We start from the raw sequence: 21,489 nt of genomic DNA, 5'->3' as shown, positions 1-21,489 counted from the left end.
AATATCTACATACATTCTATTTAGCCGCATAAAATATTTGTACATAGATGAAATAAATAATATCAATGAATTTGTTTCAAATGTTTGTTAGCCAGTTGCGTTGAAGCTGAGAAAAACAAAAATCTTGATTTTTATTTATCTGTGTTTTTACTTATATGTAGGTATATTCTTTCTAAAGAATTTCGATTTTTTAAAATTTTTATGTGGGCGCCAATTATATTATGGTCTGACTTATAATTTCTTTAGATAAGTTTGTAGTGCAATAACCTTCTTTTGAATGAAATTATGTATTTTACTTTAATAATAGTTATAACTATTTACATCTTAAATAGGTGAATAATATAGATCTACATAAATCCACGTTAATATCAAGTACATACCTACATACATGTGTATATTCCAATTTATCTTACATTATTTCAATTTAATTGGCATTTAAGAAGCAGTACAAATTATTTATATTCAAAACGAGATTTTATAGCCCTTACAAAAATTAGCCCATAAGTAGTTTGATATCAAAAATTGAGAATTTTATGATATGTACCTGAACTAGGTGTACCCGCATTGCTATAAGGTAAAACGCATCCATGGTGATATATTACGGGCATCAAGATTCTGGAACTTAACTAAAGGATTACAAAATCATAAGCATGCGGATGAAAGTATGTACATATGTACATATATGCAAATGTACATGTTCTCCTTAAATTAGGTTGATAACCACATTTGATTTTAAATATTTTAAACTCGGTCTGCGGAAGTGTTTCAAATATCATCAAAATTTGTGTGAATATTCATAAACCTATTCTATGTATAAAAGAAACAAAATTCGAATTTATTTTCCAGAATTATTGTTTCAAGTTCTTATTTATTATAAAATTAGGTTGTGCGCTAGGAAGTCTTCAAATATGTGATGAGTTCTCGTTATAATAAGTAAGCTTCCAAGTAAATTGAGAAATGTAATAAAAAAAGTACATACATACCTAGATAATATTCATTTCCATTTCTGATCTACAAAAATTTTAATGTTGAAAAATTTAATAGACTTTTTGACTTTACTTTCATTAAACAGATCCCTACTCCATAACGCTAATATTCATCCTATATAAGGTTGTAAATAAGATAAGCTTTTAAATTTTACCAAGCACAATTTTTTTTTTAATTTATTGTTTTCAATTTTATTACATATTAAATACACACTACCTAATTGTTATATTTTATTAATACTTACGTAAAAACAAAAATTATTATTAAACGCCTATGCATATTAAAATTTTCTATCAATAGAAAATAATTTTAAAAGTTGCATTTTATATCCACAATTTTAGATTTTCAATTGGAAAAAAAAAACTATGTTGCTTTTAGATTTTATAAATATTAAAATTAATAAGCCAACTTGAATTTAAAATGTACTACGATATATTATGATAAATTTTCTACCTAAAAATTTAAAAAGTTTTTTGATCTTGGTTATTTAATGAAAAATTCACCATTTCTTTTTTGTTTAAATTTTCATTCACAATGTTTATAAAATTGCATCAACTTGAATGGCGCGTCATAATTCGTAATTTGTATTAACCTGCTTCTTAATTAATTAGCAACATTAACTTGAAATAAAATATTTTCCTTTCGTAAAAGAGTCAACTTATAATGATATCAAATTGAAGACGCAAAAATTTTTATGTTTAAATAATTCCAAACATAGTTTACCTGCAATGGGAAACGTCATTTAAAAAGTATTCAAATAAAAATGTAATTCTTTAAGTTTACTTTAAATTAAATGTACAATTTTTTTATGAAATTGTTAAAGGGGAATTTTTTAAACAAAGGAAAATTATTTAGAAAAAGTGAAATAATTACGTCTCTGTAAAAGCATATGGATTATGGAGTATGTACACTGTACTTACTACTTTAAGTGTTTTACTACTGCCATTAAATATATCTACTACCACTCTTTTCATTCAAATGTCAATATTGGAAATGTCAAAGACGTAGCTATACTTCTTTAAAAATCATCTATCGTACAAGTCACAAGAAGTCTGTCAAAGAAATTGGCACTAGTTTTTTTATAGGTTTTCTTTTTTTTTTAATTTAAGTAAAATGATTAGAATAAATTCAAAAATCTATTTAATATTTTTAATTAAATTAATATCTTATTCAAATTTCGTGGTGTGTGATGAAATTCTGGGCTGTGGAGGATTTATTAAAAGCCATGCCGACATAGATTTTTCAAAAGTTGAAATAAAATTGTAAGTAAAAGAATGGCAAAAAAAAATGTAACGCAAAATTTTGCAATACGTGTCTATAACAAAACTCTCAAAATTTTCTATTTAAATTTACATATGTAAATCAGTAAAAAAATTTATTTAATTTATTTAATTTATTTAATTTTTAGGTTAACAAAACAAGGCAGCTTAAAAGACAAGACTGATTGTTCTCCATCAAATGGGTATTATTTTCTTCCAGTTTACGACAAGGGAGAATACTTGTTAGAAATTTCCCCGCCACCTGGCTGGAGCTTTGAACCGGAGCGAGTTGTTCTAAACTTTGATGGGAAAAACGATATATGCAGCCAAGGTATTACAACTACCGTTATTATATTCAACAGCTTCTAATTGTTTTTGTTTTAGGAAAAGACGTTAATTTTGTGTTTAAAGGCTTTGGAATTACAGGAAAAGTAGCAATTTATGGACAATCAATCGGAGGCGCAAGGGATGTAAATGTTGAACTTCGATCGGAAGATGGAAGTGATGTTCGAAAAACAAAAACTGACCTTAATGGTGTATTTTCATTTACACCCATAATCCCCGGAAAATATATCGTTAAGGCTTCCCATAATTCGTGGTACTTTTCAAAATCTGAACATACAGTAGTTGTAAAAAGCGGAAACACAGAGCTACCCGAAAACTCTTTGATAGTCAGTGGATTCAATGTTCAAGGCCGTTTTGATAATATAGGTCAAGCGAGCAAAAATATTAAAATGGTTTTAACTGAACAAAAGACCGGAAAAGTGAGTAAATTGCAACAAATTTTGCAAAGAAAACTTAATATTTCTTTTTTTATGTAGCAAATTGATAGAGTTGAGATAGAAAAAAACGGTGAATATGCTTTCAAAAATGTTAAACCGGGGTCATATAAAGTCGTGCCATTTGTGACCGATAAACAGTTAACAATAACATTTGCTCCGGAAAACTTAGAATTTAAAGTTGAAAAAGACGATTTGATTTTGAAAAAAAGTTTTGAAGTGAGTACAGGCATAAAAATGATATTATTTTTTTATAAATTAATTTTTTTATATTGATCGTAGATTTCTGGATTCCGAGTTTTCGGAAAAGTTTTATATTCTGCTAACGGTAAAGGGGTTCCTGCAGCTGCAATTAAATTGAAGGGTGAAACTATTGCTAACACTGATTCAAATGGAAATTTCGTGTTAAGCAAAATACCAGAAGGAAACTACAAATTAGAGATCCAAGCTGAAAACTTAGAATTTACTGAAAAAATATCTAAAATATCAATTGAAAACCCCAATTTAGGTGACTTTATAGTTTCTAGTTTCAAGGTCTGTGGGGAAGTCAAATCCGATAATTCCTATGCAGTTGAAATAAGTAAATCAGACTCGACTTATCGCACAACAACGGCTACAGAAAATAATAAATGGTGTGCATATTTAGCTCCAGGAAAATATTCTGTTGAAGTTATAACTTCTGAGGAAGATAAGGCAAATGGAATAAAGCAAGTTGTATTAAAAATATATCTTTGATTTATACTGACTTTAAGATTTCAGATTTTTCCCTGTGGAACACAAATTTGAAGTGAGCAATGCGCCTTTATTATCTGGTATAGTATTTTCGCAATTGAGAGCAACATTGATTGGAGAAATAAAGTGTTTAAAAGATAGTTCAGACACCTGTAGGAATATTGAAGTAACTTTGCATGCGTTGGACCCCATAGGAAAGCCTACAGGTCAAATTGCAAAAGCCATTAGCAAAGGTACATATTTTCAGTGTTCTATACCTTAATTAGTATTAAATTTTAATTGTACACTTCTAGAAGGGAAATACGAATTTCTAAAAGTTCTACCTGGACCGTATGAGGTTACTATTCCTCAAACGAATTTATGTTTTGAAAGTAATAAGGTTTTAGTTAATATAGCGTCTGCTATGGAAACTGCACCCCATTTTATTCACAAAGGCTATGAAATCTCGATTATATCTAGTCATAAAGCTACTGTAAGTAATTTATTGAATTTTTTTTACCGTATCGAAGTAATTTAATTGCAAAGTATATTAAATATTCTTGCAGTTGAAATATAAATGGAAGCCTCTGTCAGAAAAAGAAAAATCTTTTGCAGACTCCATTAAGATTATGTCTGGAGTAAACACGTTTTGCGTTCCTAGATCTGGAGAATATAGTTTCACGTTAGAAGGATGCCATACCTATCTCTCCGATATTCCGACCAGTTTTACAACAAATGACAAAAATCCAGTTGTATTAACTGCTGTAGCACATAAAATAGGGATAAGAGTGTTATCACCAGAGTCAAACATTGTTTCATTAAAACTTCAAATAGAAACGTCAACTGGAAAAGAAATTGTAACACCTATTTCAGAATCCCACAAAGTTGATGGTTACCATTCTTATCGCTACGATATGTTCTTGAAACCAGAAGAACAAATTATTATTACACCACAAAGTAATCTGATGCTGTTTAAACCCGAAATGAAGGAAATTGTGGGTGGCAATGACTGTATAGATGTGGCATTTAATTTTATTGCTGTAAAAGGTTTAATTATTGAGGGAAAAATTGATCCACCGATATCGGATGCCAAAATTACTTTAAATTTCCCGCAAAATCCTGAAATATATCCGCAAGAAACTATTTCATCTGCTAAAGGAACATTTAAGTTTAACCCAATTGATGAAACATTGGAATATGAATTGAGAGCAGAAAAAGAATCATATGTTTTTAAGGAATATAATAAACAACTAAATGTATTTAAAGCGCATAAGCTATGTGATGTTATAGTAAGTGTTAAAGATGACAGTGGAAATAAGTTGAATGGTGTTCTTTTATCATTATCTGGAGCTGAAAGCTATCGAAAGAATATGGTGACAAGTGACGACGGTACAATTAAATTTCACTCTTTGTCTCCATCTCAATATTTTTTAAGACCTATGATGAAAGAATATAAGTTCGAACCTAATTCAAAAATGATTGATATTAAGGATGGTGAAACTGTTAGAGTTGAATTGATGTATGTGAGCTGAATTATAAATAATATAAAAGTTTAATTTTTTAATAAATGCTTTCTTTTTTTCAGTGGTAAACGTGTTGCTTATTCAGTATTTGGAATTGTAACATCATTAAACGGAGAGCCGTTCCCTAATGTGCATTTAGAGGCTATATCTGATGAAAAATGTATGCACCATCAAGAAGAGTCCTCAACAGAACAAAGTGGGCAATACAGAATTCGGGGTCTTCAACCTGGTTGTACATATACAATTCGACCAAAAATTGGAGAAGCTAACAAGATTGTCGAAAGGTCTATACCCGAGAGTCGGACAGTGAAAATTGGATCTTTTGATTCTCATGATATTAATTTAATTGCGATTAGTCCAATTAACTTTGTTGATGTAACTGCCCGAATAATGGCTTCTTCTAATGATCTATATAAGTCTTTACGTATTCAATTATATCGAAAGGGAAATGCCGATAATCCAATTTATTCACAAAAAGTAGAAAGTCCTATAAACGTAAAAGCGCGATTCAATCCAGGTATTATGGTATTTTTTCCAAGAATTCCTTTGGATGGAAAAACTTACTTTGTTGAGTTAAAAACTACTTTATCAGAAAGAATTTATAAATTTACCTTACCTTCAGAACAATTTATTGCAAACAAAAGTTCTATTTACGTAGAATTAAATTTTGAACCTGAAATACGTACTACAGAAGGTGATTTAAATCAAAATTCAATTTCAGCTTTGCTTTTAGTTGGCCTTGTAGCAATTGCATTTTTCAAACAAGACTTAGCTATGGATCTTTTAAATTTTGTATGGGTACGAATAAATAATTTAGTACAAGACTTATTGCAAAAATCAAATAATAAAAAGAAGGAAACCAAAAGTACTGATAATACAATAAATTATAAAGAAATTGAACAAATTGCTGAAGGTATTAATTCGATTAAAAAGAAAAAAGTTAAAAAAATTTAAGTTTAGATTTTGCATTTAGTAAATTTTTTGTGGTTGAAGTTAATTTAATTATTGTTTAAAAATAAGTTGAAAGTAAATATTTTGTTGAGATTTTTCAATTACTAAAGTAGTCATGCAATTGTGTTTGTAAAAGTAAATTACAAAAAATAAGACATTTTAAATATTCAAGAAATAATAAATATTATATATTTATTTAAAATATTTTGGGGTATTGTTTATTATATTTCATTAAGAGTAATTACGTGTATGTGAAATAATTCTTTATTTAACCATTCTAAAATTTTTCACATCAGTGGAAATTTCAGTAATAAAAAAAAGAATTAATGTAAATCCATAATCTTAGATCCAGTAATTATTTTCTTTGGAAATAATCATTTTATTGTTTTAATAAAAAATAAAATAAATAACTTATTTTCTACTTAAATAAATATAAATATAACTTAAAAAAGTATAAACTAAACTATAAATAAGTGCTTTTCTTCTATAAATAAACACAATTCTTTTTTGAAATTTTAATTTTTAAAAATTTCCGATGACTTAGTTTTAAATGGTGAAAGTATTTGTAAATTTACATTCTCCCAAACTAGAAACGCATTATCACTTTCTATTAAGAAAGTGCAACATGATAAAAACAAAATATGCTTTTTTATCACTCAAATTGCAACATCAGCAATATAAATAAAATAAATAAATAAATAAATAAATAAAATCTAGGAGCAAGCAGCCAGGTATTTAATCACACAAAAGGCGTGAATAAAATTTAATTAGCACATTATATTTATTCATGTCTAGCAGGTATTACTCGTAGTTTTGATCTAGATCTATTGAATAACGTTTCTGCGATAATATTTTTGTTTTTCACACCTTTATTTGAAATTGAATACAATTTAACTTCCGGTTGGTTTTTCTTTACATGATCTATACTGTTTTTGGAAATATCTTTGTTTTGTTTATCGTTTTCATCACGTTTTTCATTACTACCATCTGATTCTAGTGTACTACTTTCGATTTCATTATTTTTATTTTCATTTTCATCTTCTGAATTTGACACCTCGTCATTCCTATCGGTATTATGAAGATCAAGAGTGTTAATATTTTCTTCATTAGAATCTTCGTATTCTTTTTCAGGTATATGCTGTTCAATAAATCTACATTCATTATGTACTCTTCCACAATCATCGAATGTTCGAATTTCATTTGAATTTTTTAAGTATTTTGTAAAGATTCCTCTACCAAATACTCTAAATACAAGATTTGTTATAGGTGTTCTTTTAGATTTAAATTCCCATTCACATACGAAACGTCTGCGACATGCATCTGAATCAACTCCCAAAAATGTGAAAAATATTGTCGATATTCTGATTAAAATAATTTTAAATTTTATTAAAAAAATTATTAATTGTAAATAAATATTTATCTTACTGCTCTTCAGATTCTAGCTGACGCGATTCACGTGACTGCCGTTTCCATTTTTTATCGGAAGCAAAATGTTCCGTACCTGATATCGATGATGGAGAAGTATCTAGAAATGATGACGAGGGAAAACTTTCTATTCCATGATCATGATGATGATCAAAAGAATAACTTGGTGAAAAGCTAGGTGAGTATGGAATATGATCATGACTGGACCATAACGGCCTGATATTTTTACAAAAAAAAAAAATATACAAATAAACATATTTTGGTAAATAACGTTCTAAACTTTTTGGTTCTAAACAAATAAATTTAATTCGTACAGCAAAAATAGTTCAACAAATTATGTACATACATACATGCTTATGCTACTTTGATTTATTAATTTATTTAACTTACCCATGACTAAATGGAATCACCGGTCCTTCATGAATTATTTCTTTTGGACAAGATTTATTAGCAAAAATATATCTGGCACCCCAAACTATAGCTGTTCCAACAATAAATGCAATTATCACCGCTTTAACTTTTAACCAATATAATATTGCGAGTGCATGGAAGCCAAATCCATACCCTAAAATTAAATCGAATATAAATTTAGAATTTTGTTTTTATAAGTTCATGTATAAAGTTTGATGCTAATTATTAATTTACTGATTTTTAATAATCTAACTTACAAATTATGTAAGGGATAAGATGCTTATATTTATAATAATATAACTTTTTTTTTCTAGCAATACTTGTGCTATCATTGTTCGCTTCAATAAAACAAATAACACAACAAAATATTAAAAGTATTTGAAATATAATTTTCATTATATCCAATTAAAATCAGTTGCTAGTAATCTTACTTAAAACAATTTCTAAATAAAACTATTGCAATTTTCATTTAGTGCATTATTTATATACCATTGAAATACTTGATAGGAAATTGTAAATTATAAAAAAAGTAAAAATGAAATTTTCTAACACTTTTGGCATATGTGATAATTACTAAATAAAAAGTATAAGAAAAGTATTACATGTGTAACATATTTATTTATAACTTTATGTTATTACAAAATTTTTAATGTATGTAGATACTTTTCAAAATTTGATGTGATTGCTAACGATGATATTAAAATTCCCATAACTAATTTTTGAAAATTTTCAAAAAACCATAGAAAATTTCAAATATTGTTAACTTTTTCTGTTAAATAGTATTTATAAACTTTTCTGGAATTAAAATATTCAAAATTTTCCAAAATCATGTTTCATCAATGAAGATAAACGTACCAAACGGACCCAACCAATTCCCAAAAGGTTTTTTTGCTTTTCGTTGCAATTGTTTAATTTCTTCAAATTCGTCTTGCGCATTAATGCAACTCATGTAAAAAATTATAATTAATACACTTAAAATATATTTTCTCATGATTCTTAATTAAAATTAAAATATTGTACGAAATTCTTTTTTAAAAACAAAATTCTAAATTTTTTAATTCTATATAAAAATTTTTATCAGTTAAATTTGAACACTTTCACTTTCTTCCAATTTTAATAACGTAAAAATTTATAAAAAGAAATGTCTAATTCTGTTGTCTGCCTTCTAATTCGATGAGGAATACATTACTAACAGTGTACAATTCTTATTCAATGGTATTTATAAGATTAAAAATATTCACTTAACTTACAAAAAAAAGTGTTAATTAAAATTAAATCGATTTTTTTTTGGTGATCAACGCATTGTGTGCCTTTTTTTTTGGAAATTTGTTACACTTTTATATTTTTATTTAAATATTCATTGTCAATGGACTGTAAATAAAAGAGTTTTTTTTTTTATTTTCTTATTCGTTCAGTTAAAAAAAATTGATTTTTCTAAAGTAAATTTGTAAAATTAAATAAAGTATCGAGGAAAAATTTACAATACAGTAATTACATTATAAAAGCAAAAAATAGAACTGTTATAGAGCTGTTCAAAAAAGTCTCTATTGTAAACGCTGCATCCTGTGTTGTTGCTCTAATTCTTATATGATAAGGTAATTTGCTTATCATATAAGGACTAGACCTCGGTTAGGCAAATTTTTGTATTATAGATTGTCGTGTCTTAGAAGTCAGGTTGCCCTAACAAGAAATTTTAGTTTCAGGCCAATTATTCGTCCATCAATCTATTTACTCTTATATGCTCCGTGCCCCATAATAGAAAGTTTTTTTCTTCAATTATTAACAAAATTTCCATTATTAACATAAACAAGCGTGGATCGTCGAATTAACTGTAATCGCTAACTAGAATTTTTTAAGTACTTTTCCTGTTGTTGGGGAACACAAATGAATTTCCAATTTCAACAGTTTGCCGATCGAGTTTATTTTACGAGAATATATGAATTTCAAGTTTCGTCATCGAATTTTTTCGATATTGGCAACTCCGTCGAGCTTTGTTTATTTGACCGATTACATTTCCAATATTACATGTACATGTATTCCATTTGCATATAGTCGATATAAGGTTTTTAGTCAATTTGAGTTATTTCTTATTAGTTACATTTCTGTTATTTTATTTGTAGATATGAAATATTTTAGTTTTTGAAAGTTAAAGTTTCAGTTATTAAGAATTGGATATATTATTTGTAAAGATCATATTAATTAAAATGGGTCCATGTCAAAAATTAACAAAATTAGTTTTATTACCTGATGAATTAGGTTAAAATCAAGCTCATCTCAATAGCAATATTAAATTAAAAAAGAAGTTTTAGAAGTTAGATTTTTTTCTCAATATTTAGATTAATAAGATCAGAATGTGTACTATTGAAAATTTTTATAAAACACAATAAATTTTTACTTATCTTAAAATTACATATAAATTAAAAATAAAAAATACCCATGAAAGGATGAAATAATCCACCTAAACGAGTTTTTAGACGTCTTCCAACCTCAACAACCATATCACTTATTTCATCACTTCCATTTTCTGTAGAACTTTTTGCTGTAGAAATTTTTGTTATGTTCGTGTTTCCTGTAACCGAAATAATTAAAATGCATAGACTAATTAAACACGTAATTGAAAAATTAAATTTCGCCATTTCGTAACAGAAATTTTTTTATATCCTTTGGCTTTATTTGTATTTCTTTTTATATTTTAATCAAGCACACACTCAAACTAATTTTTTTATTAAGTAAAATTTTGAATTTTTTAATTTAAATTCTTTTATATGGTTCACTGTTAAATTATCCACTATTAAATGATTTATATTTTCTAAATGTTTTTCTTTATATACAACTTTCAAATCAAAAGTTAATAAAGAAAATAACGACACGATAATTAAAATTTAAGAGTTTTTGTTTATTTAATTGATTAAAAGTTAATTTTTCAATTTCAAAATACCAAAAAATTTTACTCTACTATAGCTGCTATTATTATTAAAAACACCATCAAATAAATTTTTCGAGGAAAAAGAAAACTTATAAAATGAATAAAAAAAAATTATAACAACTTTACGACAAAAATTTCACTTTAAATTTTCATCAATTTACGCATGATATCTCGGGTCTAGGTATATATAGGATTTAATTAAACTATTCTTGTGTGACTGACTGTGTTATTACATAATTGATTAATACAATCAATATATGTATTTGGGCTTGTGTTAGGTGAAATATTTTTTATTTGAAATCAAAAGTGATTTAGAAACGATTGAATAAGCAATTACTCATTCTCCTGTTGAATCAAAACAAATCTCAGACATTTTCTTTAAAATACAATAATACATACATTTTATTGTACATTTTATTGTTAATATTACTGATTTGAGAATAATTTTCTTTTTTGTTTAAAAAGAAAGATAATTTCATATACGTATATGTATGTAGGAAAACAGTAAAGCACATTTGTGATCTAAACCAACAATTGATGAAATACTAAGACCATTTGTATCAAGGTTGTCTTTATTATACAGCATTACAGCAATTGTAAGTAAGTGAAAATTATTTGTCTTAATTTAAATTCGTTTAGTTATAAAAGGACTTATATGCTCTTTGGCATTCCATTATTTCTATAATAATTACATTATTTCTGTAACAAAACGAGAAAAAATAGAGTTGACTGTGTCAGACTGAGACAAACTGTGACTTTAAGTTGTTGTATTACCATATTAATTTATGCAAAATTTCAGTTCTGTGTTTTCAATATTTTCTAGGATATGGCCATACTACGATTCAAGTTGTGTGGCAGCTACTAATATATTCGCTTGTGTGAAATTTCAACACTACAGCTTTTATAGTTTCTGAGATATACTCAAATAAATTTTGAACTTAGTCCCCGATCATACTCTAATAGGGTTCTGGTATTTCCTATGGTAAATCATTTGTGTAAATTTGGTGAACTTAGTTCAATTAATTTTTGAGTTATCGTCGAGACGGATGTATGGACGGGCGGATGAACAGACGGACAGACAAAGCTAAATCGACTCAGAATTCGACGCTAATCAAAAACATATGCTTGAGTCTGTATCTCAGAGCATTATTTCTTGGCGTTGATTTCTCTCAGCCACTTCCCTCACAGACTTAGAAATATCATTTCTTGTTACACAAATCTTCTCCCGTTATAAAAAAATTTTCATTCCTCTTCTTCGTAATTTAAAATGTACATGCTTAGGCCAGTAAATGATTACCCTTTTTTTATTAGTCTTGTTATTTACACTTATTTATTATAGTATTGTTTTTTTACGTTCTACAGACAGGTCTACTTAAATATATATATACTTACTTATACAGAAAAACTGGGTAGAGAACTATTGAAAATTTATAAAAATTAATAACTGTCCTATAAATATTAGTTTTTTTATTGCATTATTCTGTCCTCAGTAGGTGTATTTTTATGTAAATTCAAATCCAGGAATAAATCCTAAAATTTATTTAATGAAGTAAAAAAATTAATTAATTTTATTAATTTAATGAAATTTTCATTTATATTTAATTTGTTTTCACATAAGATTTTCAAATTAGATTCTAATAAAATTATAAGAGACTATTACGGAGAATAGTAAGATTAAATATGGAACGCAAATAAAAGAAAATACTCTGTAAAAATAAAAATATCGCATGGGTTATAGTTTTCTACGAGTATTATTTAAATTTAAAAACAAAAATTTCGTGTTGCAAATACAATTAAAAATTTATCATTTCATGAAAATGGAACAAACTGAAAGACTTCTTGAATTGTGGACAAAATTACTTTTCATTACTCCCCGCACGTGGAGCAGATCAAAATTAATACTTTTCTAATTTCTATTATTATTTTTGCTATTTTTTTTTTTCATAACATACACATAAAAAAGAAAGGCACAAAAACAAATTTATGATTGTGAAAAATGCAATTACGTTTTAATTTTCGTTATACCGTTAAATACTTCAACATATTTGAACTTACACTACAACTACGCAATTAAAAGAGCGACAGTTCATATGCATATTGCTATACCAAAATTTTCAAATACAAAACTGCACCTATTTTTTTAGCCCTTTAATACAAACTAATGAAATACCAATTATAAGTAATTGCTGCAAGCCATTAGCTGTGGTTTGTATTGTGTGTACGTGTATTTGGAATTAAATACACTTGAAAATTGCGAAATAAATGACAAAACCTGAAAAACTTTCTTTGCTCTAATAGATTTTTTGTTTAACGTCAAAAAACAGTAAAATTAAAAGGAAGACAAAAATTTTGTAACTACAAAACCACAAATTTAGTTTGATAACGGAAGAACGATTAACAAAGCAGAAGTGAAAATGAAAAACAAAAAAATCAAAGGAGAATCAATGTGCAACAAAAATTTTCGAATTAAATTAAGTTTTGTAACCAAATATTAATTTTAACGTTGTAAACTCGCTTCTTTGAGACTATTGAAAAGGATTAATCTTACAGATTTGGAATAATTGTTAATTGAAGAGGTAAGTTGACAAAGGGATTAACTTACATTTGGATTCTGACACTTTTTTCATTAACAAATTGTAAAACTGTTAATTTTTTTGTTACTTGTCTTGTAGCGACGCGAATAAATAAAATAATAGATGCCGACGACACTGTCAATCTCATTTTCTATTAAGTTTCTAGCTATAAAAGTAACCACAGTTGAAAATATACGAAATTTAATGATGCTCTATCCGAAAAGATCGATTTTCGTCAAAATGTTAGTTAACCCCTTTGTCCACTTACCTCTTCAATTATCTTTCCAATTTAACGTTTTATATGTATTTATTGTGCAAAGTACAAAATTATTTTTTTCTAATTCAAAGGAAATTTTATGAACATCTGGTTTAAGATAAAGCACAAAAAAGAATTTCTAAATTCCTCTTTCATTGTGTTTCATATAAATTTGTGAAGTATTTTTCTGTTAAAAAAAAATTATGAAGTTCGCAGCATGTAAACCTGCATAATTTGATGTGTCATTTTTGTATTTTGTGACGGATTTATGACATTTAAATTTTGACGGCCGGTTCTATATAGTATATACAACATAAAGTAAAGCAAATTATAAATTAGAAAAAGTAAATAAAAGATTTTGAAATAAATATAACATTTATTATAAATTATATACATATTCAAATAGCATTAAGTTTCAAAAATGAGCAAGGGTAATAAACTTTATAAAATTTATTAGTTATATGAATAATATATTGCCCATACTTTTTTAGACAAGGAGAATAATTTACCCAAAGCAAATTCCGACCCCCATTGTCCAGTTACAAGGAAAGGTATTATTATTTGTTTTTAACAGATATAATATACAATAATATTCAAATGCTTTATATTAAATGTGTTAATAATTTTAGGTTATTTGACAAATTTGCTCACTGGTGAACCAATTGAAATCAAAGAAAGTGATGGGGTATATAAATATAAAACATCATACTTATATATTTCTATATAAAATATATTTTTCATGGCTCAAATGCTAACATGTAAATAATTTTTACTCTTTTTATTAGCTTGGAAGATGCAGAATTGTAACTGAGTTTGAGAAAATTAAAAGAATCGGTGAAGGCACTTATGGAGTAGTATGTAAGATTGATTTGGCTTTAAGTTTGAAATTTGTTTTAAACGTAGGTACATATTTTATTTTTAGATTACGCTCGTGATACCAAGACTAATGAATTTGTGGCTTTAAAAAAGGTAAGAATGAATCAAGAAAAAGATGGTATTCCGATCAGCAGTTTGAGAGAAATACAAATATTAATGAGTTGCGATCATATTAATGTAGTAAAATTAAGAGAAGTTGTAGTTGGAAAAAGTCTTGAAAGGTAACAAAAAATTAGAATTTATTGTATTCAAAATTAGAATTATATTGTATTCAAAAAATAATTTTTTAGTATATTTTTATCAATGGAATATTGTGAACAGGATTTGGCATCATTGCTAGATAACATGCCAAATCCATTTTCAGAATCTGAGGTCAAATGTATCGTAATTCAAGTACTAAAAGGGCTTAAATATTTACACTCCAGATTTATTATTCATCGTGATTTGAAAGTTTCAAATCTTTTATTGACTGACAAAGGATCTGTTAAAATTGGTTAGTTAACTAACTTCAAAATAACTAATTTTGCTAATAATGCTTGCAATTAAAATTTTAGCTGATTTTGGACTTGCAAGATTTTTCGGAATACCAACAAAGCCTATGACACCGCAGGTTGTAACCCTTTGGTATCGATCACCGGAACTACTTTTAGGTAGTCTTCATCAGACTACTGCCATCGATATGTGGGCTTTAGGTTGTATATTTGGGGAACTTTTGAGTCACAAGCCACTGTTACCAGGAAACACTGAAGTTGAACAATTGGAAATGATAATTGACCTGTTAGGAACCCCATCAGAAGCTATTTGGCCAGAATATCCTTCACTACCGGCTTTGAAAAGTTTCACTTTAAAAAATCAACCCTATAACAATTTAAAAACTAAATTTCCTTGGTTGTCGGCGGCAGGTTTAAGGCTTTTGAATTTTTTGTTTATGTATGATCCGAAAAAAAGGGCTACCGCAGATGAGTGCTTACAGAGTTCTTACTTTAAAGAAGCTCCTTTGCGTAAGACTACGATATATATTAAATGCAATTGAAAAAAATTTGTTTTTTGTTATAGCTTGTGACCCAAAATTGATGCCGTCGTTTCCACAACATCGAAACATGAAACAGGATAGTCCTCAACAAAATCAAAGTGCAAGTTCAAAAAATGTACCCTCAGGTGTTTCTGATAATTTATCAGATTTACTTGGTAGTTTAATAAAAAAGAGAAGAGTTGATTAGTATAATTTTACTTTTTAATTTTGTGTACCTATTTTATTTACAAAATAAAGATAACTTCAATTTACAAATACTTTCTATCCATTGGAGTTTTCTTTGCTTTCTTATCTCTTGCTCTAGGATACCATCTATGTTTTGTTGTGTATGTTAAATTCATTAACTCCTGTCTAGCTACTTTTGGTTGTTTGTTTTTAAATGCACTCATTGCGGTATTTAATGTATCTTCTTTAATCAATGAACCGGAATCTATAACCTCTTCCGGTGGAATTGGTTTTGTGAACTCATACGGAAAATCTTGATCTGGATGCCATGCTACAAACATTTTTCTGCTTTTTATGGCTGCCATTTGCTCTACAAGCCTTAATCCACCAACGGCATTGTACTTAATTGATAAATTAATTGCATTGGTTGAAAATTTTCTTAATAAAGTTAATTTTGCAGAGGAAAACATTTTAATATATAAAAATATTAAAAATAATTCTTCCTTCTGAATATAAAAATATGTAAGTAAATATATGAGAATGACATTGCTGTCAAAAAAAAAAAAATAAATAAAATAAGAAAAAATATGACATTAAAAGCGGGTCATTAGGGCTGCCCATTTTGAATAATTGCTACAATTATACTTTAAAATGCCAAAAAGTACTTTAATTTTATTTTATTTTACTTTAATTTTATTTAAAAAGTACTTTAATTTTGTGTTTTTAATATTATTTTTTTAATTTTGCATTAGAATACTTTGATGGAGTGGGTATGCAATATGAAAATTTATTCGCCTATAAGAAACATCGAAGACAATTTTTTTCCTATATCAGAACGGAGCATTCCTCAAAAGCATTGGAAAAAGTCTTAAGTTAAAAAAGGCGACCTCAGGCGACGATATGTATAATGTCAATTGCAAACGTGATACAATATATCAGTGGCAAGGCAAAGTTAATAAATTAGAATAAGATGAAAACGCAGTATGTACCAAATATTCTAGTAAAAATGTCTTTTGTGAAACAATTTTAGACTTTCATCTGTTTTTTTTTTTTTTATAATTTTAGTTTTGTTTTTTCATATGTATCTATATTATATTTTAATTCTAGAAAGCTTCATCATTCTTCAAATATTTTTCAATTGAGAAACTATTTATTGTAAATTATGTTACTATACACATTTGTTTAAACACGTAATTTATTTTAACGCGACATAACACAGCGTAACACAAAGCTAAATAACGTAAAAAAATTTAAAACAAATAACGTAACGCAAATTAACGTAACGTAAGATTAATACAATATAATAGATGCTTTTTTTTTGTATTGGGAACCACAGAGACTTTTTATCGTATTTTAAATTATGTAATTATATACAATGTCTCAACGAAATCAAAAACTTTAAATATTCTCTCATTTCACTTTAATATACGTATAATTTATATAAGAAATTCATTTTATTGCCCATAATGAATATCTCCCAAACCATTACGTTACATAATATTGTCTAATATAAGGATCATTGTTGATATCCATGAATCTATAAACTCAAATAGACGAAAATATTTACGCAATTATTGAACTTTATATATGGAAATAAAAATGAAATTTTCCCTATTTTATAAAAGATATTAAAACAATTTATAATATTATTCTTTTTCATTTATAATACCTTTATATAGACATACGAGTAGAATCTGTGGTAGAAAAATCATTAAATAAAACTCATATTTCTATAATATGGGCAAATATTTTAAATATTTAAAATATAAGAACCTACCATATATACAATAAAAATACACACACACATACAATATTTATAATAAGGTACACATTTATGTATATAATAATTGAAGCAATTACTCTTTATTTTTTTTTTAGTTTAGTTTACATTTTTATTTTATTATATTCTTAATAATAATTATACAATTGTAAGTACATTTTAAGGTAAAAATGAGCAGAAATAGTATAAAAGAAAAAATTTCATATACTTATATAATACACATAAAATTATTTATATATATATATACATAAACATATGTACATATTGTATAGAGTAAGTATAGTAGTACCACAAAAAAAAATAATAAAAACAAAGAATTAAAAAAAAAATAAAAACTTAAATATTATGTAAGTGTATAGTTTTTATTTTTAATTACAATTTTATTTTATTTTTTAACTATAAATGCAATACATACATATACATACAAACATATGTTATATATCTTATTTATTTTTTATTAAATGTAGAGTTTTGGTTATTTTTTTGCTTTTTTTGTTTTTTTTTTATTATCATTTATAGGTACAAGTACAATATGGTTGTAGGCATTTAAAATCCTATTTCCTTCCTTATAAAATCATTTTACATTTTAATCTTATATAAATAAAGAATAATTGATATATGTAGAAAACAAAATAAGATAAAAACATGCAATATATATATATACATATACATATTATTAAATATAATATAAAAAATGAATATAATAAAAAAAATTAATTTGTTATTTTATTTTTTTATTTTTTCATTCATTTTGATTTTCTTATGAATTTTTCTATATTAACAATATACTATAATAAAAACGAGAATTTTTTTTTTAAATATGAAAACAAAATCTCTCTATATACTTTTATAGCTGAATATGTATGTATGTACGTATGTAGACTTGATGTTCTTATTTTAATTTTTTAATTTTTGTGTAGTTTCTTTCTGTTTTTTATTCATTCTCCTTCTTTTTTTTTTTTGTATTTGAAACTTTTTTTTTTATATTATAAAATTTCAATTAAAATTTTATGGTTCTTAACTTTAATGTAATTTACTTTTTTGTAAAATCCATATTTCTTGTCATGAATAGAGATTCATCATAGGGATCCTTAACGGGAAAATCTCTTAAACGTATTGGATATGTTAACTGATTACCTCTATCCCATGAATAAAGTTCCTATAAAAAATAGAAATATTAAAAAAAATTAATTAACTAATATAATATTATTTTGTATATATATAGGGTGTTTCAGTAAAGATTACAATATTATATATCATTGTTTTTAGGGCATTAAAAATGTGTAAAATTTTTGTTTGGAACTAGTTGTCAAAGTTTGAGAAGGTGGCCCAAAATTTTGTAACAAGAAAAATTAAAGTTTCTAAAACTTGCGTATAAAATTGTGGGGATGAAAAAAATTGCTGGTTTTCCAAATGCTTGATATTCCGAAAATCCATAAAATACAAGATAAAATAATATGTTGCCTTCCACACCTTTACTATAGCCTTTTCAAAAACTGTTTATTTAAAGCCTTTATTTTTTCCAGAAGGGATTTTGCAAGCAAAAAATCTTGGGCAATTAAAAATTTCGTAAAATTTCATTAAAATCCCTGTATTTTGGAAATCGTTGACTTTTGACAATTAGTTCTAAACAAAAATTTTACCCATTTTCAATTCCCTTAACAACTATATATAATATTGTATTCCTTACTGAATCACCCTGTTTATAGAAAATAATAAGTAAGTATATCAATTTGTAAATATATATTTATATTATTTGTTCTCTATGTTAATAAAACAAGTGCTTATATATTAAACGATATTAAAAAAAACAAATTATTTATTATTTAAAATATTTTTAATAAAAATATAAGTAGAATATTGTCCTATAGAACATAAAATGTATAAGTATGCTAGAGATTTAGGTCGCTAATATATGTATATAATTAACTGAAGACTTGCATATAAAAACACGCGCATAATATAAAATTAATATTTAAAATGCACAATATGGAATAGTTTAAAAATAACATCAAATAAATTGTGAGTCTTACATATATACATACGTATAAAATATGTAATAAATTTGTAGTAAATTGCCAGTTTATTAAAAACTAAGTTATTGTTACATAAGTTAAATGTTTTGTTTTTGAATTTTAAAATTAAAATTTGTATTTTATTTAAAACTTTAGCGATAAGGATTTTGTGATTTTTGAAATAGAATTTTTTAAGTACCATTTTTACCGACCGCATTTTAGTATACAATAAGTGTGGTCATATGATGATACCAAATTTTCATAACGAGTTTTGGTTTGAAAAATCGATTCTCCGTTGTACGGAAAAGCAAATAAACTGTTTTTGTAGAGATGCCGATCTTTCAGTCTGCCGGTCTGTCGGTTAGTGTGTGCACTGATGAACTCAAGTTCGGCTAAACTGATTTTGATAAAGTTTTATACATGAGTTTTTTTCGTCTAAGTTGCAGATTAATCAACTTTTCGATTTTTCTGACCTCGGCAACTGGATATTTTTGCGGGCCGATTTTACATTTTTATGCATATATGAGAAATAAGCGTGTAAAATTTTTGGGAGTATCTGGACTATGAAATTGAACTAGGAGCCGATTTTTTTTATCATATCTACGGAACTTATTGGCGCAGTTGCTTGAACTTCGATATTTGTGTTCTTGTTGTTACTGAAATTAACTGGCGAACGTTTCAACAAATTTCGATAGCACAAAACGAAGCTCTACTAAGAGTCAAATTTACATTTTCCCAGGTACATATGTTAACTAAAAAGCCTATACTAACTTCCTTAAAATTGGAAAGAATTGTTTAAAATTCATTTTGATAATCTTCTAAAATAATACACATTGGTTATGTGCTGGTCACATCAGATTTTTTTCCTTTTGATAATAATTCGATAACATTATAGCGTTTAGATAAAGTCAAGCGTTCAAAAGTTATTTATGATTAATTTTAGAAATTCATTCAACTTTTCCAGGTGGCGAGATTATTCGAATTTCTAGAATTGATAGAATTTAAATTTTCGACCACTTATTTCTTTAGAAAGCATATATGAATAAGTCTTCTTATTAAAAAAAAAAATTATTAACTTAATCGTTTGATCTAGCTATCTGATTCGATCATCGATTAAGTTAATGATTCTTTCAATTCCTTTTCTCCTTCTAAACTTAGGCAATGATTGTTTTGAGTATTTTAAGTCTTATTGAAATGTCTTTGAATAAAAAAGAGCCGAATTTTTCATTTATTTTTCATGGTTTCACCAAAAAAGTATCTTGAATTCGGTGTGACATGGTAATTTAGCAAGTATTATAGGTTTATTAAAACCTGGTCATTATTAACTCCTTTTTTTTTTTTTTACAAAAATCCCAATGTAATGTATTTTAACAAAAGACCCATAGAATGTTTCTCACCAAAAATCGAAAAAGTTTGGTATGTGTTCCTCAATTCAGGAAAGGAAAATAGTTACTAAATGTTACGCTGTAACAAATAGAATTTATTTTCATTGAATTTTTTCATGAAATACCTGGCATGTTCAGAGTTTTCTTCTCCAATTTCATGAATCTATATGATTAAAAAAATTAATTTAGAGTCCTTTTTGAATTTAAAAATATTTCCAAACTTCTTATGCGAAATTTTTAAAGACAACAATTCTTTAATTTAAAAAAACTCTTTAATTTTTGTTTTTTAAAATTCAAAGACATCCGAAATTCATTTTTGTAAATTGAAATACGTTCCATTCCAAAAAAAACTCCTTTTTTTTAGATTTTTTTTTATGCATCAATAAAATTTATTTGAAGATTGCTAATTTTAAGTTAAAATTTTGTTACCATTT

At 26.3% G+C, this 21,489-nt stretch overlaps 5 protein-coding genes across 5 annotated transcripts in view; 2 read left to right on the top strand and 3 right to left on the bottom strand.

Moving 5' to 3' along the window:
- The first annotated feature begins 2,033 nt into the window (after positions 1-2,033).
- Positions 2,034-6,471, top strand: LOC129610799 (BOS complex subunit NOMO1). The gene is made up of 9 exons (XM_055523522.1): positions 2,034-2,249; positions 2,396-2,577; positions 2,631-3,010; positions 3,068-3,244; positions 3,308-3,732; positions 3,785-3,990; positions 4,051-4,229; positions 4,303-5,255; positions 5,322-6,471. Exons 1-9 carry the CDS (start codon positions 2,101-2,103, stop codon positions 6,211-6,213), a joined length of 3,543 nt encoding a protein of 1,180 aa, XP_055379497.1. The 5' UTR covers positions 2,034-2,100; the 3' UTR covers positions 6,214-6,471.
- Positions 6,472-6,809: 338 nt separating this feature from the next.
- Positions 6,810-8,451, bottom strand: LOC129611213 (uncharacterized). The gene is made up of 4 exons (XM_055524216.1): positions 8,304-8,451; positions 8,026-8,200; positions 7,636-7,851; positions 6,810-7,571 (listed from the first exon to the last, which is right to left on the bottom strand). The coding sequence occupies exons 1-4, from the start codon at positions 8,440-8,442 to the stop codon at positions 6,992-6,994; spliced, it is 1,110 nt and encodes a 369-aa protein (XP_055380191.1). The 5' UTR covers positions 8,443-8,451; the 3' UTR covers positions 6,810-6,991.
- Positions 8,452-14,094: 5,643 nt separating this feature from the next.
- Positions 14,095-15,974, top strand: LOC129610961 (cyclin-dependent kinase 10). The gene is made up of 8 exons (XM_055523814.1): positions 14,095-14,232; positions 14,293-14,352; positions 14,431-14,486; positions 14,587-14,659; positions 14,724-14,898; positions 14,968-15,170; positions 15,232-15,678; positions 15,734-15,974. The coding sequence occupies exons 1-8, from the start codon at positions 14,223-14,225 to the stop codon at positions 15,895-15,897; spliced, it is 1,188 nt and encodes a 395-aa protein (XP_055379789.1). The 5' UTR covers positions 14,095-14,222; the 3' UTR covers positions 15,898-15,974.
- LOC129610962 (39S ribosomal protein L42, mitochondrial) lies at positions 15,890-16,415 on the bottom strand. Its single transcript, XM_055523815.1, has one exon. The coding sequence runs from the start codon at positions 16,343-16,345 to the stop codon at positions 15,959-15,961; it is 387 nt and encodes a 128-aa protein (XP_055379790.1). The 5' UTR covers positions 16,346-16,415; the 3' UTR covers positions 15,890-15,958.
- Positions 16,416-18,628: 2,213 nt separating this feature from the next.
- The window catches only part of LOC129611065 (uncharacterized), a 122,544-nt gene continuing 119,683 nt past the window's right edge, over positions 18,629-21,489 (bottom strand). The window contains exon 23 of the mRNA XM_055523991.1: positions 18,629-18,814. Within this exon, the coding sequence (XP_055379966.1) occupies positions 18,689-18,814 (126 nt within the window). The 3' untranslated portion in view covers positions 18,629-18,688. The remainder of the gene's footprint in view (positions 18,815-21,489) is intronic.

The sequence above is a fragment of the Condylostylus longicornis genome, unplaced genomic scaffold, assembly GCF_029603195.1.
Source record: "Condylostylus longicornis isolate FDR11 unplaced genomic scaffold, ASM2960319v2 ptg000048l, whole genome shotgun sequence".
NCBI classification, from domain to species: domain Eukaryota; kingdom Metazoa; phylum Arthropoda; class Insecta; order Diptera; family Dolichopodidae; genus Condylostylus; species Condylostylus longicornis.
Note: the sequence above shows the minus strand (reverse complement) of the source record. Positions and strands in the feature narration are given on the sequence as shown.

Coding starts and splice junctions, on each gene's coding strand:
- LOC129610799 (XM_055523522.1), top strand. CDS start 2,101: ATGATTAGAATAAATTCAAAAATCTATTTAATATTTTTAATTAAATTA. Junction 3,011..3,067: donor CTGAACAAAAGACCGGAAAA/GTGAGTAAATTG, acceptor TTTTTTATGTAG/CAAATTGATAGAGTTGAGAT. Junction 3,991..4,050: donor TGCAAAAGCCATTAGCAAAG/GTACATATTTTC, acceptor GTACACTTCTAG/AAGGGAAATACGAATTTCTA.
- LOC129611213 (XM_055524216.1), bottom strand. CDS start 8,442: ATGAAAATTATATTTCAAATACTTTTAATATTTTGTTGTGTTATTTGT. Junction 7,852..8,025: donor GTGATTCCATTTAGTCATGG/GTAAGTTAAATA, acceptor TAAAAATATCAG/GCCGTTATGGTCCAGTCATG. Junction 7,572..7,635: donor CAGCTAGAATCTGAAGAGCA/GTAAGATAAATA, acceptor TATTTTAATCAG/AATATCGACAATATTTTTCA.
- LOC129610961 (XM_055523814.1), top strand. Junction 14,899..14,967: donor GTTGGAAAAAGTCTTGAAAG/GTAACAAAAAAT, acceptor ATAATTTTTTAG/TATATTTTTATCAATGGAAT. Junction 15,171..15,231: donor CAAAGGATCTGTTAAAATTG/GTTAGTTAACTA, acceptor TTAAAATTTTAG/CTGATTTTGGACTTGCAAGA.
- LOC129610962 (XM_055523815.1), bottom strand. CDS start 16,345: ATGTTTTCCTCTGCAAAATTAACTTTATTAAGAAAATTTTCAACCAAT.